The 18,799-nt window shown below is 40.9% G+C and overlaps 1 protein-coding gene across 1 annotated transcript in view; it reads right to left on the bottom strand.

Annotated features, from left to right (window-relative positions):
* Nucleotides 1-1,457: 1,457 nt before the first annotated feature.
* Nucleotides 1,458-18,799, bottom strand: part of RSPH14 (radial spoke head 14 homolog) — a 71,942-nt gene continuing 54,600 nt past the window's right edge. Inside the window, exons 4-6 of the mRNA XM_065851268.2 lie at nucleotides 4,916-5,141; nucleotides 3,487-3,620; nucleotides 1,458-2,530 (exon numbers count right to left, since the gene is read on the bottom strand). Of these exons, the coding sequence (XP_065707340.2) occupies nucleotides 2,289-2,530; nucleotides 3,487-3,620; nucleotides 4,916-5,141 (602 nt within the window). The 3' untranslated portion in view covers nucleotides 1,458-2,288. The remainder of the gene's footprint in view (nucleotides 2,531-3,486; nucleotides 3,621-4,915; nucleotides 5,142-18,799) is intronic.

The following is an 18,799-nucleotide window of genomic DNA, read 5'->3' as shown; positions in this document are numbered from 1 at the left end:
GGCACACGCCCAGCTGCGGCTGAGAAACGCATTTTAGGAAAGAGATTTGGGAATGAGCATAGTCCTATGGGAGCCATTGTGTATTGCGTTTTAATATACCCTGAACAAGGTATATGATCAGGCAGATGCTCAGAATGCAGCACTGCAGGTCCAAGTCAGCTAAATTTGTTCTAGTGAGAGCAGTTAAGTCTGGATGGGCTTATTTCTGCATCTGAACACGCTAATTATTTTGCTAACTCGTTGAAGTGCGATACCTGAATTACCAGGGAAGGCTGTGACAGCAGTTTGGAACAGAGCTAAGATGATCATTGTCACTGCCTTTTCCTGCAGCAGTTTTTAGGTGTAGGTAAGACTGCCCTTCTCTGTTGTTCCCTGGTCCTTCACTGAACATCTCACACGTTATTTAGCTGCCTGGCTCTCTTTATTGAGTTGGATGCACTCCGGCACCACCGTGTATTGTGTATGAGTGCCTGATGTGTGTAAAGTGTGTATAAAAGGCAGAGCTCCTCCAAGATCCTGCCCGGAGGGAATGAGTCCAACTGACTCAATGCTTTAAAATCACATCTTTATAGAAGGGGAAATTCACCCTTTGGTTAGGTTATAGAAGAGAAACATTTTAATCACTCGTACTGAATAAGTTCACGCTTTGTATGAAGGTAATGCAGTTTGCAGTGTGACAGCAGGTTTTTGCAATGGAAAAGCAGCCCTGAAAAATAACCTTTTTATACAGCTGATGCAGCTTCTTTGTAGCTACAACTTGTGAAATTCTAGATATAAAAATACCATGTAGCAGCAAAACCTGAGTGAAAACAAATGGTGCTTCCTGTGAAGCTGAGCCAGCTGCACTGTCACACCTTGCTTGGTCACTGAGAATGGCTGGGGTCTGTCGCCTGCTTTATTTCTTTGCCCAGGCCTTCTCTTGATGCCTCTTAAATTACACACCTGCAACTGCAGACAAAGAAATATGCAATGTGTCTGTAGTGACCTGCCTTGAGTAGACAGAAAGCTACTGAACTTCCCACCATGTCCATTGCCTGTGAGCTCTCAACATCTTATTTCCTTCAGGTAATTGATGTCTTGCTGGATAGGCTTACTTCTACAAGCAGCTTCAAGTTTCTATCTTATACTTGATTCTAGGAAGTTAACGTTGTGCTTGTTTTTTTTTTTTAAAGCTGTTGAGTTCTTTAAACCAATAAACAAAAACCACCAAACACATTTTTCCAAAATAGGGAACGTTTTCATTTCTCTGTTCTGTTTATCTCCTCATCTCTCTGTTTAGGCAGCTGTTAATCACAGAATACTTGAGGTTGGAAGGGACTTCTGGAGATGGTTTCATCCAGCTCCTGTTGGACTAGACTCTAACATTAGGATCAGCCTTCCTCTCACCCCCGCCCTCTCCCCAAAAGTGAGCCACAACAGCAAAACTCTTCAGTTCTGGCACAACACTTCCATCCCCGTTATATTTGTTAATTTTAGTACTCAAAGAATAGATTACAGCTGCACAAAACTGCAAAATACCAAGTACTAGGACAAACACAGAGGCACTTTTGTGTCACACTATGAACAGCTCCAGGCAGGGTCAGAGCGCTGTTCTGTCAGACGCAGCGGGTCTGGCCCCAGCAGAGCCCACCAAGGACTGCGCACCCAGGTGCTCCCAGCCCAGGCCAGTGGGTCCGTCTGCACCACATTCACTGCTGACCAGTCTTGTCAGCATCTCCATTTCTGAGAACAATGCTGAGAAATATTTGATGATATTTTAGGCTGGGAAAGCCTTGTAATTCTCTAGGGGAAGCCGTTCTACAACATTGCATTGGTTTTTCTGTGGTGATGCTCTAAGTGGTTCTAATCCCATGTTCAACAAATATTTACAGCAAAACTTATGTAAATTCATGTAGTTATGTCAATTTCTCAGCATAGACGAGACTACTGGAGAACTCAATTATGAACCTTTCTAATATAATTAGTTATTGATTAATGTTTGATATTTTGAGATTCAAAATAAACAGCCGAGGACATGATGTAGAAAACAAAAAGGATCAGTTTCTTGTATCACAGAAGAATCTTGATAACTCAGGAAATAACTCCTAGACTTCCCAACTTTTATTTTTGCCCATTATTCTGCCCAAGACCTGCAATATAGATGTGAAACTGGTGACAAATGACTTTTCAGGAGGAACTGATTGAGAGTAACCAAAATAGAGAGTTTTGTTTTCGCAAGTCTGGTATAATCATGCAACCTTTACAGCCAGACAATAGAGGGCAACAGATCTCTTCGAAACACCATGTCTTCAGAAAGGTTTCCACTGGATGACGCGGATGGCGATTTGGGCAGCTCTTTTCACCGCCTCAGAGGGATCATTCAGGCACTGCTGAAATGTGTCTGTGTGACCCAGGAGGGTCTTGCGGCCCTCTGGTACCTCAGCCAGCATGGTGAGGGTTTTGATCGCGCTCAGACGGGCTTTGCCGGTTTCCTCAGCAACCAACTTCAGCAGAGGTGGAATGGCTCCAGCACCTAGGGCTGAGAATCTCCCTGTAGAGAAATAAACCACCTTTAAAACACGTTATTACATAGAATCATCTGCTTCTGAATTGCTACTTTTGCTCCCTGCCCAGCTACAGCTCTGGACGCCCCGGAGGGTGCATTGTGAAGAGGCAGGACATGCTTTTCTTTTGAACACCAAAGCTGGCTGCCAGATGTTTATTTTTAAGAAAAAAGATCTTTCTTAGTGAACTTCATCTGCCTTGCACATTATTATTTAATTTGCAACAACTTCTCTAAGAACATATGAGGCACTGAATGATAGGACAGACTATTTGGTGGGGTGAGGTTAAATGCCCTTAAGATCATTCTCCACTCTTTTATTTTTAAAGACACTTCAAACACTGAGATTCACTCCTGTGTTGTCTTCAGAAGCCAGGGGGATGGTTGCAGAGGAGGACTGGAACACAACTGCTGTTATTAAGAGTCTTTTATGTCTAATTACTCATTCATCACACTGAGAATTTAGCAGTTAGTATTTTCAGTGTCATGTAAGTTACTTGGGAGAACTACAGGCCTTATTAATATTCATTCCTCTCCCAGCTGTGAGAGAGAAACTGCCTCTAACCACAAAAGAGTTGCCAGAAAGCAGCGCTGCTCTGCTGAGGGCTGGTGATTCAGAGCAGCTTCAGGTATGCGGGTCCCTGTGGTCTGGACTGGAACGGAAACTTGTTTCCCCCTCTGGAGCTGCACTGCGGAGAGAAACGATGCAGGTGGGGCAGATACGTAACTTCTTGACCTACTTCAGGTCATTGAAATGTGAAATATACTGTCCCCTCCCACCAGACAGATCTGACGAGTTGTCCTAATCATACAGTTTGTTGAAGAGCTTTAATTATCACTATCAAAAACTGAGGACTTGGGGGGTGAAGGCAAAAGCTTTGTTACTGAGTTGCCTAGAACTGGATTTCCAGAAAGCATCCCCCAGAACCGCCTCTGCCTCTCACCCTGAGGTTTCACAGTCGCAAACATCAGCGCTCCAGTTGCGCTAGCTTGGACTTCAGGATCTGCATCTTCCAGCAGGCTCACCAGCACAGGAGTAATTTCTTCGCAAATCGTGTTTTTTCCCTCTGGATGAGTACTGTGCAGAAGAGATGGTTAAGTTGCCTTCTTGGAAGTGTGTCTGCCAACTGTGCAGCTGCCCCTGCATGTCCCCTGTCCAGAGCCCTGCAGCGGGGTCAGCACACACAGCCCTGCTCTCTCTGCTCCTCGCAGTCACAGACTTGGACTGTCGGACAGATGGCAAATGCCACTGCCCAGCCACAAAGGAAAGAGAGGAGATGGCTGTTTGTGCCTGGTGTCTATTAAATCCGCGTGCTGATGTGATACTGGTGATATCAGATGAACCTGTGTGTGGGCTTAACAAATTTTTAGGCTATTTTTAGGTGGTTTGGATTTTAATTTTTTTTTTATTTAACACACTATGATATGCTGGAGATCGATGGGCATGTAAGAGGATGTAGGATTAAGTGTGCTGGTGGGCCTAATGGCAATTTAGTTAGAACCCTATGCCCCTGATGAACCCTATGCAGATTTTAAAACCTGCTAAATTAGGAGTCTGCAATTAAATCTTCTTCCAGGTCAACTTTCTTTACTTCTTTCCAGCCTCTTCAATGCACGGAATATTCCACGTGGCCCAGCTACTGCAAGGACCCAGAAAACAGCTGATGTCCATACTCTGGGAGCATTTCTGCTCTCTTTCTGATTAATTTTATCTATTTCTTTATTTTCCTATAAGACCTTGCTTTGTTATAGGAACAGTTAGGAAGCATTTTGTGTCAGCTGGTATGTAAACTACATGATCTACAAACCTTTTTAAACTAGACATCTGTTGAGCACTTTTATTACATTTTGTGATTGTAGGACAGTGGACTTAAGTTGTTCCTTTCATCCAGTGTTTGATAACAAATTTAATTTAAAGATGGCTTTTTCTGATCCATCACTGACGTATATAGCAGCCTGTGTCAGAAAACTATTTTTGTCCTCAATCACACTGAATGTTTCCCAGGACTTTTAATTTTTTGCAAGAGAGCAGTTGTCCAAACAAATCAGAGACCTTCTCCCTACCTCCATCTTATTCTCACACAATTTCTCATGCAAGAATTTTTTCTCAGCAGTGCTGTACCACTGCCAATACTGAAGAAAAATAGAAGGAGAAGGAATGACATTTCCTCATCAGCATCTGGTTTCTTGAGTGATTTATAGCAGTTATGATTTTAAGAAGCCTTCTACTTATATATGCATTCAGGTTGATATTGCTTTACATGTGAAATGTGACACCTTCAATGTATAGTGGGACACAATTGGAAACTAATGACATTGATTAACTCATGAAATTAGTATTTTCTTGGGCTTAAGTATTATAGATTTCTTTACCCGATTTCCAGCAGGACCCAAGCTGCTTTGCTTCTGATGGCCACTGATGAGTGTGTGAGCTTTTCCTTCAGGATAGTAACAGCATCATTTGCAAGAGCTTCAGAAGCCTCCACACGTAGACAGTTGGAGAGCGTATCCAGGATTAGCTCCTGGATTTCATCTGGCTCAATCTTCAACTTGAGTACCAGAAAGGGAATCAAACCAGCACGCAGTATGTGAACAGCCCCTATGGAGGAGACAGAGAAGGAACATGGGTGAATTGTGAGAGCATTTACTCTTTCTATCTGCTTAATAGGATCAAAATACATACGGTAACTCATGTTAGAGGTGGAAACTATTCACAAAAGGATCTTAGCAATGCTTCAGCATGGCAATTGTCTGATGTTCCCAGTTTCCCCCACTATAATATTTCTCCCAAATTATTCTTGCTAAGAAAATACATAAAATACATATATATAGCTGTGTATATATATGTGTGTATACACACACACATACATATATATGAAAGTCAGCTTATATCCAGCCTTTCTAACTGTTCTCAACATGAACAGATGTTAAGAGAGGCTGAGATGTCACCCTTTAGAGCTAATACTTTGATTCTCCACTATCATTTCTGTGGGGGAAGTCGAGGTTTTGGAAACTGTCAGCTTCCTCACACATTTCTTTGCAGTAATTCTGTCATGGGGAAATTTAAATTTGGAGCTTTCCAGCACTCAGTACTTGCACTATCTCCAAAAGGAAATAGCATCAAAGGTAGAAAGACCATTTGCTATGAGCAAATGTCTGATCTGTACCATTTCTTACCCAGTACTAAGTGAACACTGAAAGAGCAATGCCATGGGAAAGCAGAACGTACTGTCCATGAGTAACTATGTGAACACAAAATTCTCCAGCTGTCTTGTTGCTAAGACTGATTCTTTGGTTGCTAAGAGAAATGTGGCTCCTTTCAAAGTGATTCATATGTGGTTAGATAAGGAAGTTTTGTGGATAAGAGTCATCAAGGTATTTTCAAATGAATCTCTGCAGTCGGGGATGAAAGGACAAGAAGGGAAGAGATTTTAATGGCCCTTGGTAGTGCATGGGAGAAATCCCTCAACTTGACAATCAAGTGATTCTAATCTAGAGGTTATTCTGTTGTACAGATTTCTGAGGTTTTGCTGACACTGAATAACTTCTTATGTTACTGCCTTATTGGGGTCAACACTGCTAATGCAAATGCAAAGAAACACCAAGGGGTGATATTTCAGCTTTTACTACCTGTGCTACATTTGGAGGTCAGTTGTTGTAAGAATTCAAATAAATAATAAGGAAAACCAGATTCAGACAATTCACTCTTGAAGGCTAACAGCGTTCTAAACCCAAGGATTTCTCCTTGTGGCAGAAAGGAAAGTGAAAATAGAAAGCAGGAGAGGAAAGTGAAAAAATGTTCTCTTTGAAGCCGTGGCTCTGTGTATTATTAGATGAGCGTGGCTGGCATTTTCATAGTCAAAAAAATCCCTCAACCCTACATTTATGTCCCCTGGAGGAATGAAAAGACAAAAATTCTCAAGGATCAGCTCCTGCCCATTCATACTGTCCCAACAGAAGGATATGATAAAGGAAACCTGCACTGTTTGGCAAAGGACTCTTGGAGAGGTCGCCGAGAAAGAGGAAAGCCTGCAGAGCTGACTCCATGGCCCAGCGGTTACAGGTGTTTAGATTGGAGGTTATAGGTACAGAAGGGTTATCAGCGGGTTAGACGACAGCCAGGACATGGCTGGGAACACTCCGTGCCTTACGGAGTCCCAGGCTGCAGGGAGCCACTAGCGCACTGCTCCCATGGAATCAGCTTCCAGCAGTCTCAGCTGGCTGTAAATCACAGCCAGAGCTGCTCTCGCCACACTTCCCAATGGTCTTTTGAAAGAGCCTATGAAAGACAAGATTTTTCAAATCAATTTTTAAAACTCTTCCCAAAGTTTTTCATGAAAAGAAACTATGTGGCCTGTGTGCATGAAATTGGGATACCCAGACTGCTCACACAGTCACATGCTTCTAAATTCTAGGATGCTGTGGAAATCAGTATAAAACCAAAATTTTGGAGGTACAATTTCAGAGGGAGATTAATGAATTGGAGGTGACAGACTTATAAACTGACATCCCCTGTAGCAAGCACCTATTCATGGTAGAGTTGCTTTACCAGGTGATCTGTGATGCTTTCAAATGAAAAAGACATCTGGTCTACTTGACCTTAAAGTAATCTAATTCTTTCTAGATAACAGAACACACTGAATGTAAACAAGAGTACCAGAGAACTGAAGTTTAAACTCCACGCTCCTCCAGACCCTTTGTGTAGCTTTAATTCACACTATACCAATCTTCCTTGGGATGGTGTCATACCATAAGCATTTCATCATACCACTTCATAAGCAGAGACTTGTTCTGGCACAGAGCAGTCAGCATTCTGGCTGGAGCCCAGAGAAGCCATTACTTTCTTTAATTTCATTTCCCATCTTTCTGTTACAGCTATTGCTATAGTGTTCTGTCTACCTTTCTCGTGCTGGTAGATGTACTCTTCTCCTTCCCAGACAGGTTTCCATTACTGTTTTTTGCACTTGCTTTTCAAGCACTTAGTAGCCATTTTTTAGCCCGTCATCTTCATCTCTGTTCTTAGTTTTCTGTAATTCCCTCTTTTCCAGGTCTTCCTTGCTAACTTATTTCAATTCTCTTTATCACTTTATCATCATATTGCAGGCAAGTACTATCAACATGCAGTTTTCACCTCTTTGTGTCTGTGTCTTTCACTTATTCTTTAAGTTATTCAACCAGAATATTCTAGACAGGACTGCTTCCATTGGCCCTTGAGTCTATTCCATCCAGTTAATGTTTATTGAGTTTCTTTGACTCAGTCATCCCTCATTTGTTGTATTTGCACGTCATGTCTTCTTTTGGTGCCAGCCGTACTATCGCACTGCAGTGCCCACTGCAAAATATACAACAAAGCCCCTTTATGTCTTTCTGTTTCAATAGGCTGGTAAGATAACATACAGAGTGTCAACTAGGATAGCTTTTATTGTATTTGTGGAGCCATTAAGTAGTAGTTATTCTATGGTTAGAAATCCATATGTAGCCAGTGGGTGCTTGTTTTGTAGGAACGCTTGGGCTATTTTCATTGTTTTAAAACGCGTTTTGTTTTACTCAGCCAGGTCTGTGTACCAAGAGCTTTCTTACCTACTGGTTCTGTCAAGCTGGCCTATCTGAAATGCTATCGTGCTGTGGAGGGAATCTTTCCAGATATAAATATAGAAACAAGGGGAAATTGTTTGACCTTGTCAAAAGTCTCAATGTGGTGAAGAGAAAGAGGGTGGAGAGGAAAGGCCACTACCACCAACAAAAAGAGACTATCCTGATACACAGGCTGAAATTTCCAGGTGGAAATTCATCATGGTTCTCCCAGGGGAACCAAAGGGTGAGAGGTCGAGGAGGGAAAAGGGCAAAGGGAGGGGACAAAGTCAGTGGAAAGTTGTTGGAGAGTGACTTGTAAATTCGAGCAGTCTCAGATCCTTGCATCTTACTGAGCAAGCCAAGGAGGGGAAGGCAAGCTGGTGTTTCCAGCAGTCGTGTACTGAAAAATGTGATGGTATCCGCAGGATCTTGACTTTACATTAAAACACCGCCCTCTTGGAGGTGATTTATCTATTGCAGAGTGTTCTAGATGCCCTGGGCGTAGTGAAGTGGTAGCGAAAAAATGTTTTCAAAATGTAAATAGTTACATTTGCAGCTGCATAGTTAACATCACTATTGATCTGTTTTTCTGAGAACTTGTAATCTTCCCTTGGGCTGCCTTTTATCTGAGCACTCATCTCTTCCTTCTCATAACCCTCTGGCCACTCTCATCCTCCCTTTCCTGACTCTTTTCTTCAAAAGGCCCAAAGAGGAGCTGCCATTTATTCTGTTCTCTCAGTATGGCTGCAGGGCATGTAAACAAATTCAATTTGGTAGAAGACAAAGGAGGAATTTATAGTAGGTAACAGTGGTGTTTTGTGTGTTCTGTTTTTTGTTTGTTTTTTCAATTACATAAATCAATTAAATCCCATTACAAACCCTCTTCTTAGAAACCTCATTTTTCAACTCAAAGCCATTAAAATGTTTTAGTACGAAGCACGTGCCTCATGCATGGCTACAAAGTGACATACAGTTTAGGTATAACATTGTAAAATAATCCGTAAACACAGGTTCCATATGATGTGAATGTTTTGTTAACATCTCTGATGTCTCTTTGGGATGTTCAGACAACTATCTGATTGGCTTAGTAACAGCATTTCTACTTAGGAAGGGGCACACAAGGCAACGCAAACAGTGCCAGCGGGAGGACAGCGCTGGGAGCACATCCCGGTGGAATCTCTAGACCTAGCAGCTCTCTCGCTGGCACTGCAATAATTTAGCACCATTTCAGAGGTAGCAAAGTGTTTACTAAACTAGTGGGTGCTATTTTAAAATGCAGTGCTTATATAATGTTTCCTTTCTGAATGGCAAGATGACCACAGACAATCCTGCCCCAGCAGACCTTCCTTAATAACTCCCTGTTCATTACTGGAAATTGAGAAAAAAACAATCGTTAGACTCCCTGAGAAGATTTCTGAGTCACCAGTCACAAGAGCATAGTTTGAGAAGCCTGTAGTAGCTAATTTAACATTAAGATTTGGCATTTTGAGTCTCAATGCTTCCAGCATTAAGGCTGTGTCAGGGCATAGATTAAATATAATCCCACTATAAAACTGGGCTGCAATTTCTGTCTGGTAAGTGTGGAGCAGGAGGCAGACCATGGTAAAGGAAATAGAACTCACCTGCCTATACCCTTCTAACTGAAGAGGAAAATTCTGTTGCCATGTTTGAAATTCTGAATATTTTCCTCCTCTTTGCAACAATAATTCTCTTGCAATGACAATTTAACAGGAGTAAACAGTAGTGTCCCAAAGGATGCCTGTGCCTACAGACAAAGAGTATCTCTTACCTGAAAGGTGGAAAGTCCCTGTTTAAATGAACTGAAGAGCTACCAGGATATTTAAGAACCGAGGAAAACACTGTCAATATTGGTATCATACTAGAACTAGTAAACAGTTCTATTTCAAACCATTTCACATCTGTGCATTGGCTAAATGCATTTACCTTACGCCAGCCCTAGGTATTTACCAGCTATAAAACCACAACCTCAATAGTAGCGTCTGTTATATCCTCACTAAAAATTCAATAGCTGTAAACTTCATAAAAGCGTTATGGGATCTGCTTTTGAAACCGCTGAGAATTTTTCCAATGCCAAGGATTTCAGGATGTTGTCTGAATGAAAAACAAAATAGAAATTAAGGTTATAAAAATATTAAAAAGTCAGCAGTGCACTGGAAAAGTGCAGAATGGGGCTGCCTCTGGGGATCCTGTGCAAATCCAACATGTTTCTAACAGGGAACAGGAACGATTGGGCGGATAAACAAGAGGTTCCTAATCCTCAGTAAAGAAGGAAAGAGATTCCTGCATGTCCTGGTTTTGTTTTTAGGATCTTTGCTTTAGCATTTGTGAAATCATAAAATCAAAGCACCACTGAAAATAATTAACACAGAAGCTACAACTAATATATCTGCATTAACTCATCTATTATAAGTCGGAAATCCAAGGAACATTAACTTTTTTTAAAAAATGAAATTTTGGTACTAATTAAGACTCTCTGCAATCTTCTGCTTGAGAGCAATGGGTTTAACCATCTAAATCATTTATGCCCTATGAAAAGAGGAGAAAAGAACTTAAAAATTCTTGTCCACAGAATGTCTTTTATCACAGCATCTCTGAAAACCCTGAGGATGACAACAGTTGCCAATCTGAAAAATAAATTCTGGATTCTCATTTTGTACAAGAATTATCTACAGGGTAAGATCAATAATTGACCAAGACAAGCACTCTGCTGCTGACTGGTGTCAGTCTCAGGCCCTTTGGTGTAAAATCACCAAAACACTATAGTGGAAATAATGAAATACGCTCTCTGTTGTAGTAGGGTATAATGCATTGCTGGTCATTCACATGGCGTCAGAAGGCAGTCTCCAAAATGAAAGCAACTTTTCCTTCTTTTAATAAAACTGCATTCATACATTCTGATATACAAAAAAGCAAACAATCAAAATGAAGGTGAAATGGAAGTAGTAAAGTAACACTGATATACAATGTTTTTTCCTAGCTCTAATTGTCAGCCTGCTTGCTCATTAAAGTACAAGCATTGATATCTTTTGCAGTGTTTTTATTTCGCCCTTCAGAACTCTACCTGCTTTCACCTTCCACATAATTAATCTTCTTTAGGTTTTCTAAATTTTAACCTACATACAGATACACTCATGATCATCCTACATATCTAAGTGCGTGAATGCACGTGCACACATATAGCATGCATTCAATTGATCTTTCATGCAATACTGGTCACACAAACTAGTAAATTTCTTGGCTTTTATTTCTCGGACAAAGTACCTTTCCTTTATTCAGAGAAGGTTCTTTTAAAATCACAAAAATTAAAGACTGAAAATAATGCAGGGGGTGATTTTTTTTCCTTATTCTTTTGGATGAAGACAGAAATGTCATCCTGAAATTTATTAATTTCCTTCACAGGGAAGTCTTTGCCAAAATGCACGAAGGAAGGAAAACAATCTGACATACGCGCTACTTGTGCCAAAGACCTTAGACCAGTTACTGCAGACAAAACTGAAGGACATGCAGGAATCTCTTTCCTTCTTTACTGAGGATTAGGAACCTCTTGTTTATCCGCCCAATCGTTCCTGTTCCCTGTTAGAAACATGTTGGATTTGCACAGGATCCCCAGAGGCAGCCCCATAACTACTCCCCAAAGGCTGAGCCTCAGCCACCGCCGTCCTGCCCCACTTCAGATTTTCCAGGTAAAAAAATGTTGGTTTTATCTGCTGGTTGGTAAGGTAGATGTGTAGCTCTAAGATGATACTAAAAGGCATCAGTGCAGCCCTTAATCATAAGAGACTCTGCAGACATTCTGCTTCCACAAGTACCTGGTGTGAAACACAGCATCCACAAAAAAGGGTGAATTTAGTGTGCAGAACACAGGGAGTATGTTCAGAAGAGAACTTGGACTGGGACATTCGCAAACACCAACCTAAACGTTGGATTTTATACTTTATAACAAACATGCACATCAAGAGTGCAGAAAGTGTTAAGAATGACTGTAGCAAGTTTCAGTTACAGGGAAATTGATACTGTAATGTGAACATGACATCAGTTTGACAAATGTTCATTAGATTGTTACTCACATTGTAGTATATTTTAAAGATTCTTACAGAGAAAGAGGTTTGCTCTGTCACAGAGGGTGGCTGTTAAATGTGTGAGGGACAGCTTGTTTCCTACACAGATGATTGTGTGGCTGGACTGGGTGGGAAGGAAAGATGCAAAAAGTTGTTGAAAGTAATTCAGCGGGACGAGGGCAGCTGTGTGAGAGCAGAGAGCTCCCGCGGAGCCGCCGAGGAGTCGTGGGGTGAACCCCAGCACTCTGGTGTCTGAAAACACCTGGCTTTTGGAGAGATGCTCTTCAGGGCACTGTGACAATGTTTTACACTAACAAACTGACTTACATGTCTTTAATGTCGGAGAAATGCATAACTGCAAGTTTTCAGTTTTCAGAACTTCTGTTGAGAGAATAGATTTTTTTTAAAAAATATTTTCCTCTTTTGGGCAGAAAGCCAAAAAAGATAAAGCAACATGAATGCAGTTCAAGAAATATTTTTGTTAAATATCTTAGCTTTCTATATCTGGAAGTTACAATCTGTGCAACTGGAATTCTGTATTGCAAAAGAGCATTACATAACCAAAATGTTATAACGATCATTTTGCTATCTTTAACATTCACCTTTTGCAATTAGTGAATTTAGAGAGCAGCATAGCAGAAAAGGTCCTGGTGGACAGCAGGATGACCATGAGCCAGCACTGTGCCCTTGTGGCCAGGAAGGCCAATGGCATCCTGGGGTGTATTAGAAGGGGGGTGGTCAGTAGGTCAGAGAGGTTCTCCTTCCCGTCTACTCTGCCCTGGTGAGACCACACCTGGAATATTGTGTCCAGTTCTGGGCCCTCAGTTCCAGAAGGACAGGAAACTGCTGGAGAGAGTCCAGCACAGGGCAACAAAGATGATGAAGGGAGTGGAGCATCTCCTGTGTGAGGAAAGGCTGAGGGAGCTGGGGCTCTGGAGCTTGGAGAAGAGGAGAGTGAGGGGTGACTCATTCATGGGGATCAATATGGAAAGGGTGAGTGTCAGGAGGGTGGAGCCAGGCTCTTCTCGGTGACAACCAATGATAGGACAAGGGGTAATGGGTTTAAACTGGAACACAAGAGGTTCCACTTGAATTTGAGAAGAAACTTCTTCTCAGTGAGGGTGGCAGAGCCCGGCCCAGGCTGCCCAGGGAGGTTGTGGAGTCTCCTTCTCTGCAGACATTCAAACCCGCCTGGACACCTTCCTGTGGAACCTCAGCTGGGTGTTCCTGCTCCGGTGAGGGGATTGCACTGGATGAGCTTTCGAGGTCCCTTCCAATCCCTGGCACTCTGTGATTCTATGAATTAATCTCACGTGTGCTCAGTCATTTTTTCAGTTTTGTTCCTTAGGAGAAATATATAATTAAAATAGTGAAAATATTTTCTGAACTTCTATAGTATAACTGAACCACAATCAGTCAGAAACAGAGGTATATGAAAGTTCCCTAAATAGATTTGATTATACTAGTGTCAAACAATAAATAAAAATGAGAGGCTTAAAGGAAGAAAATGTCTAGAGTGCGTGTCAGATACTGAGGAATTTTATCCTGAAAATTAAAATAAACTTGCTGTGAATATATGAATCATTGCACAGACCGAAAATTGAACAGGCTGAAAGACTGCAAATAGTGGTAGAAGACAACAAGAGGAGGTTAAATGGAACATTAATTCAGTCTCATTGTATTAGCGCTTCTTTTTACGTTTTCTTCATTGTTAGAATGAGAGAGTTTTGGAGTTTGTGTTTGGTTGGTGGGACTTTTTCTATCTTAAAAAATGACCTGATAGAAAATTCCAAAGAAGAAACTGGAGAAATGGAAGTGTTGACAAATCCACTGCTTACGTTTGCTGCTGTAGCAGCTGGCAAAGCTGCAGTAAGTCCTTTTGATGCTACAGTTCCCAGTGCCAAGACAAATTCAACCAAAAGCCTAGTGCTGATAAAACCTCTAGGAAAAGGAGAATACAGTACTACAGGTGGGTGAAATCCTTTTTGCTTCAGAAGGTCTGCTTTGGCAATCCTGTTTGAAATGCGAGCAGAGGCAGCACATCTGGATTAGGGCCGCATGCCGTGAGCGGGGCTGCGAGAAGCGCACTTGCCACTCACACCTCCTGCTTTGCACATCCCATGTTTTCCATGGGAAATCATGTTCTTGAGGAACACTACTTTATACTACTCAATGAAAAATGCATTCTGTTCTGAATGAGGTTCTAGAATAGCGCTTTCCAGCTCTTTTTTTTGGCTATAATTTACTTCCAGCAGTGAAAAATTCCTAAATCTTAATTGAACGCGAGGCTGCCAAGGTTTGGGGCTGCTTTCAGGATGATTTGTGGTTTTGAAGTGCCTGCCCAGTGAATGTTGTTCTTGGGTTGAGAGCCCCGTTCCTCCAGTGAGCTGTAAATCCCAGATGCTGGCTGAAAGGCGTCTATCACAAACAGGCACGTTTTAACAGTATCCGCATTTTCTGCCTAGAGACGCTTTCCTGAACGAGGTTCTCTAAGGGAATGAATGATGGTGTTCTTGCAAAAGAGGCTTTTTTCATCATTTATTTGAAAAACAACTGGTGCAGTAGGACCCAAGCCACAACAACACTGAAATGAACCTGTTATTTAACCTGGCCTAAAACATTAAGTCTAGCTCTATAAGCATGTCAGATTAAGCATAGGCACTCGAACAGTGCAGCTAATGTGCTTATCCTTAAGAACATTTTATTCAGAGTATCCAAAACTGTTAAACAGAAACAGAGAATCATACCTGCAACAATTCCAACAGATACCAGAAACTGTTTCATCAGCTGATAGAAATTACCTCGGTTTTAACACGCTTTTAAAAGTAACATTGTTATAAGTAAGTTTGAAAACTACATTAACTGAAAGATTTGATAAAGTGTTTATCAATTTAAACAGTTCATTTGTTAGGTAAAGTTAGCATAATGTTCTTTGCCTGTTTCATTGATTCCATTACCGAGTTAGTAAGAAAGTGCTTCAGATGGCTAAATGTAGGTTTCTAATGTCATTTTAGTATCTTGAGGTATCACTTGGGACTATCAGGTATGGCTTAAGACCTACAGGACACTTGGACATTTCTAGGGAGCAGCTGGATACCCTTGAAAGCTGAAAATGGTCCTGCAGACTTATGTCTGGAGGCTGAATTGCTTCCTAAGTCACGGCTGGTTGTTATTTCAATTATTCTTGCACATGACATTTACAGAGCAAAAACATTTTAAAAAGAGTAGTAAATCACAAAAGCCAGCAGCCACATGTATGCATTTTCTATTAATTTACCACTAATGTAGTCATAGACCAAATGGCCTTTTGTACAAATTTTCACCCCTCTGTTGAAAAATGCTTCACAAAAGAGGATAATGATCACTTACAACTGGCTAAAGCTACTTTGTACTTCAGAAATGACCACCAGTTGGTAGATGCATATATGTAATATCTTTATTGTTTATGTATTATAGATACAAAATTAGCCACAGGCCTGGCATGGCATAGGGGTACAGTTCTCTAAGTTACTTAGACCAGACAGCAGTATTCCAAATTTTTACAGAACTGCTCTGGCCCCTGAAGTCTCCATAGTAAAGCTCCCTGAATGTCCCCAGCTCTTCTTCCAAAGCTTCCCAGAATCACCTTTCGTGTCCTCAAATTTTTCAGTCTTTTATTTATAAACTACCAATGTCTTACTCCTGTTAATCAGACAAAGGGACAATAATAGTGCCTGCTGAAATTATAGCTATATCTCTTCGTTCCAACATGGAGCAGAATTATCATGTGTATAGGATACAAGGAAATTTGAAATAAGATTTTAACATTTTTTTCTAAGTATGTTAAAAATATATATAATTCTTTAGAGGCTCCAATTTGATACTTCTTCAGCTGGCAAGAACATCAACGACAAAATCAAAAATATTTGCAATCAATACATTTCTTCTTTGTGTTTGTTTGTTATTGCAAAAGTTAAACAAAACCTGCCTACCTGTATCCTCAAGTGGGACAGACCTACTTTCAACTCACTGCTTCCATGAATATTTAATCATTCTTACAAAGTGGAAAACCTTCAAACAGGAAGACTGCAGGAGGGAAGGGGGTATCCCAGGAGTAACCAGTCGGCTGTTGCTCAGACCACTTTATTAGGACATCTGAAGCTGGTACTTTTTGTTTTAAAAGCCTTGATTTCCAAAAAATCCTGACCCTGTTTAATTGCATTTCCTTGGGTGTAATTCCCAAAGAATCTATGTATTTCCAGTCGTTCACACTTCACAGATCTTTTGTTGTAGACTTTACTAAATGATCCTCACTTTATTTTTGGGTTAAAGTTTGAAAGTTTGAGGGGGTCTGGTTTTGTTTTGTTTTCCCCATTCCTTTGTCCTTAATAGTGAAGAATGAGGAAAGAATACTTACATTCTTTTTGTTTTTTTGAACACATCATGGTTTAGCTCCAGCCGGCAACAAAGCAGGAGGCAGCTGCTTGCTCACTGTCCCCGGTGGGATGGGGGAGAGAATTGGAAGAGTAAAAGTGGGAAAACTCATGGGTAGAGATAAAGACAGTTTCATAAGTAGAGCAAAAGCTGCACACACAAACAAAGTAAAGTGAAGAATTCATTCACTGCTTCCCATAACAACGCAGCCTTGAAAGATGGGCCCTTTACAAAGAACTACGTTCCTTCATCTTTCTTCATGGTACCTGTAACTTTCTTCCCATGGAGGCTCTGAAGGAGTTGGGGTCCGTGTATCCATCAGAAAGTACAGGATAAATGAGGGTGCTGTGCAAATGAACCGCCCAAGAGAAGCAGAGTGTGTTGCAGGGCTCTCGGCGCTCCTCCAAGCAGCTCTCACCAGCTGCTGCATTTAATCCTTGTTTTTCTAAACTTGGCTTCAGTGGCACCTGCTGACTCAGCAGCTGAGCCAGTGGCTGTGAGCTGCAAAGACAGAGGTGCGTAATAAAACCGTAAAGGAACAGATGCAAGGTACTTAACAGTTTTAGGGTTTGCTTTCTTTTTTAAAATTTTTTCCATTGAAAAACTAGAGGAGTCCTTTGCTTCACTTGAGTGGGGTGTCAGCTGTAACTCATCATCTGGATCCACACTCTCGAATGTTTCCCATGATCTGACTTCATAGGAAGAACAAACAGTTGATATTAAGTGAAATCCCCAGTTACTTGAAGGATGTGAGAAGATAAAATGGTGGCATCCTGGCAGAAAGTGAATTTTCATGCTAAATGCTAAAGCCAAAGGAGGTCAGGCTGGTAACATCTGCGGGAAGGTGCAGTCATGATTTTTTTCCCCACAATCTCACAGTCACTGGTACAGAGCAACAGTATGCCAGATAGTTATAAATATCAGATCCCAGTCATCTGTACTTGATGCTATTTTAAACTCTTCCATGTGAGAAAAATGGTTAAAAATAAAAATACAGCCTTTTTCTTCTTCTCTAAATGTTCTGTTCAGTTCTTCATGCTCAAAGAGAATCACAGACCCATCTATAAATATCTAACCCAGATCTACAATTGCTTGTTACAAAGAGGGTGTTTGGTAGAAAATTGAATGAAATACAAAAGGTCTTTTATTATATTTTTATTACAGACCAGATGTGGCCTCTCAATTTACCCTCTATCATTTGGAGATGTACATTCACCAAGAACATTGCATGTGTGCATATAAATATTTTGATGTTGTCATGTTATAATAAAGGGTGATTGATTAGAAAAATCCCTATGGGATTTTCCACTTTAGAGTATGTTTCTGTTTCAACACTATTGTCTTCAAACTAAACATGTATGGATGTGTCTATTTTGATTGATCCCAAAGAGAAAGCACCAGTAATCAGGCAAGGATTTGGCTTCTGGTCAATGAACAGTCCTGGCAAGTTGAGTGAAACGTGTGCAGTTAAGGGTTCCAGTAAGCTGCATATTAGATGTTCCATCTCAACAGGCAAATGCTACTCTCTTCAAACTGAAACCTGTTCTGATATGGGGGAAAAAAACCACGACCTGCCTGACACAGAAGAGGGAGCAGGAATCCAGTCAGATTGTCATGATTCTCTCAAATTACTGTTTCCTGCTTCCAGGCAAAAAAGGTAAGGGAAACTATTCACTTTCAAGATGTATTTGTGTGTTTTCAGTCTATCCAGATACAAAGAACAACATTTAGAGTACTGAGCTCAATAACTATGTTTTTATATGTCATTTGCTGTTTGCATTTAATCACCTGGATGTGCTATTTTGAGACATGTATTTCTCTTTAAATTCCTGTGGGAGCTTAGCTTAGCTACACGAAGTGCAATCAATGCATGGTGAAAGGCCCTAATTGAGACTTTCTGGGTGCAGGACAGGGTGAGATTGAAGAAAACTTAGACATATCTGCTGATTTATTTCTCAGGTGAGTTGAGTTTTAACTCTGCCATTGATCAGCAGCAAGCTCCTGTACTGTGGTGTCGAAATAACACCACTTAAACTTCTCAGAGAAAGACCTGTTCCATTACTCACACTCTGCATGCTTGTAACTCTTTCACTGACAAAATCTGATCTACAGTTAGGGGCCTTTCTCAAAACTGCAAGAAAGAAAGTGTTTTGTTGTATCAATTGAAAATACCTAAAAGTGATGGAATGTG

The sequence above is a fragment of the Patagioenas fasciata genome, chromosome 17 (genome assembly GCF_037038585.1).
Source record: "Patagioenas fasciata isolate bPatFas1 chromosome 17, bPatFas1.hap1, whole genome shotgun sequence".
NCBI classification, from domain to species: Eukaryota; Metazoa; Chordata; class Aves; order Columbiformes; family Columbidae; genus Patagioenas; species Patagioenas fasciata.
The sequence above is the reverse complement of the archived record's forward strand: the minus strand, read 5'-3'. Positions and strand labels throughout refer to the sequence as shown.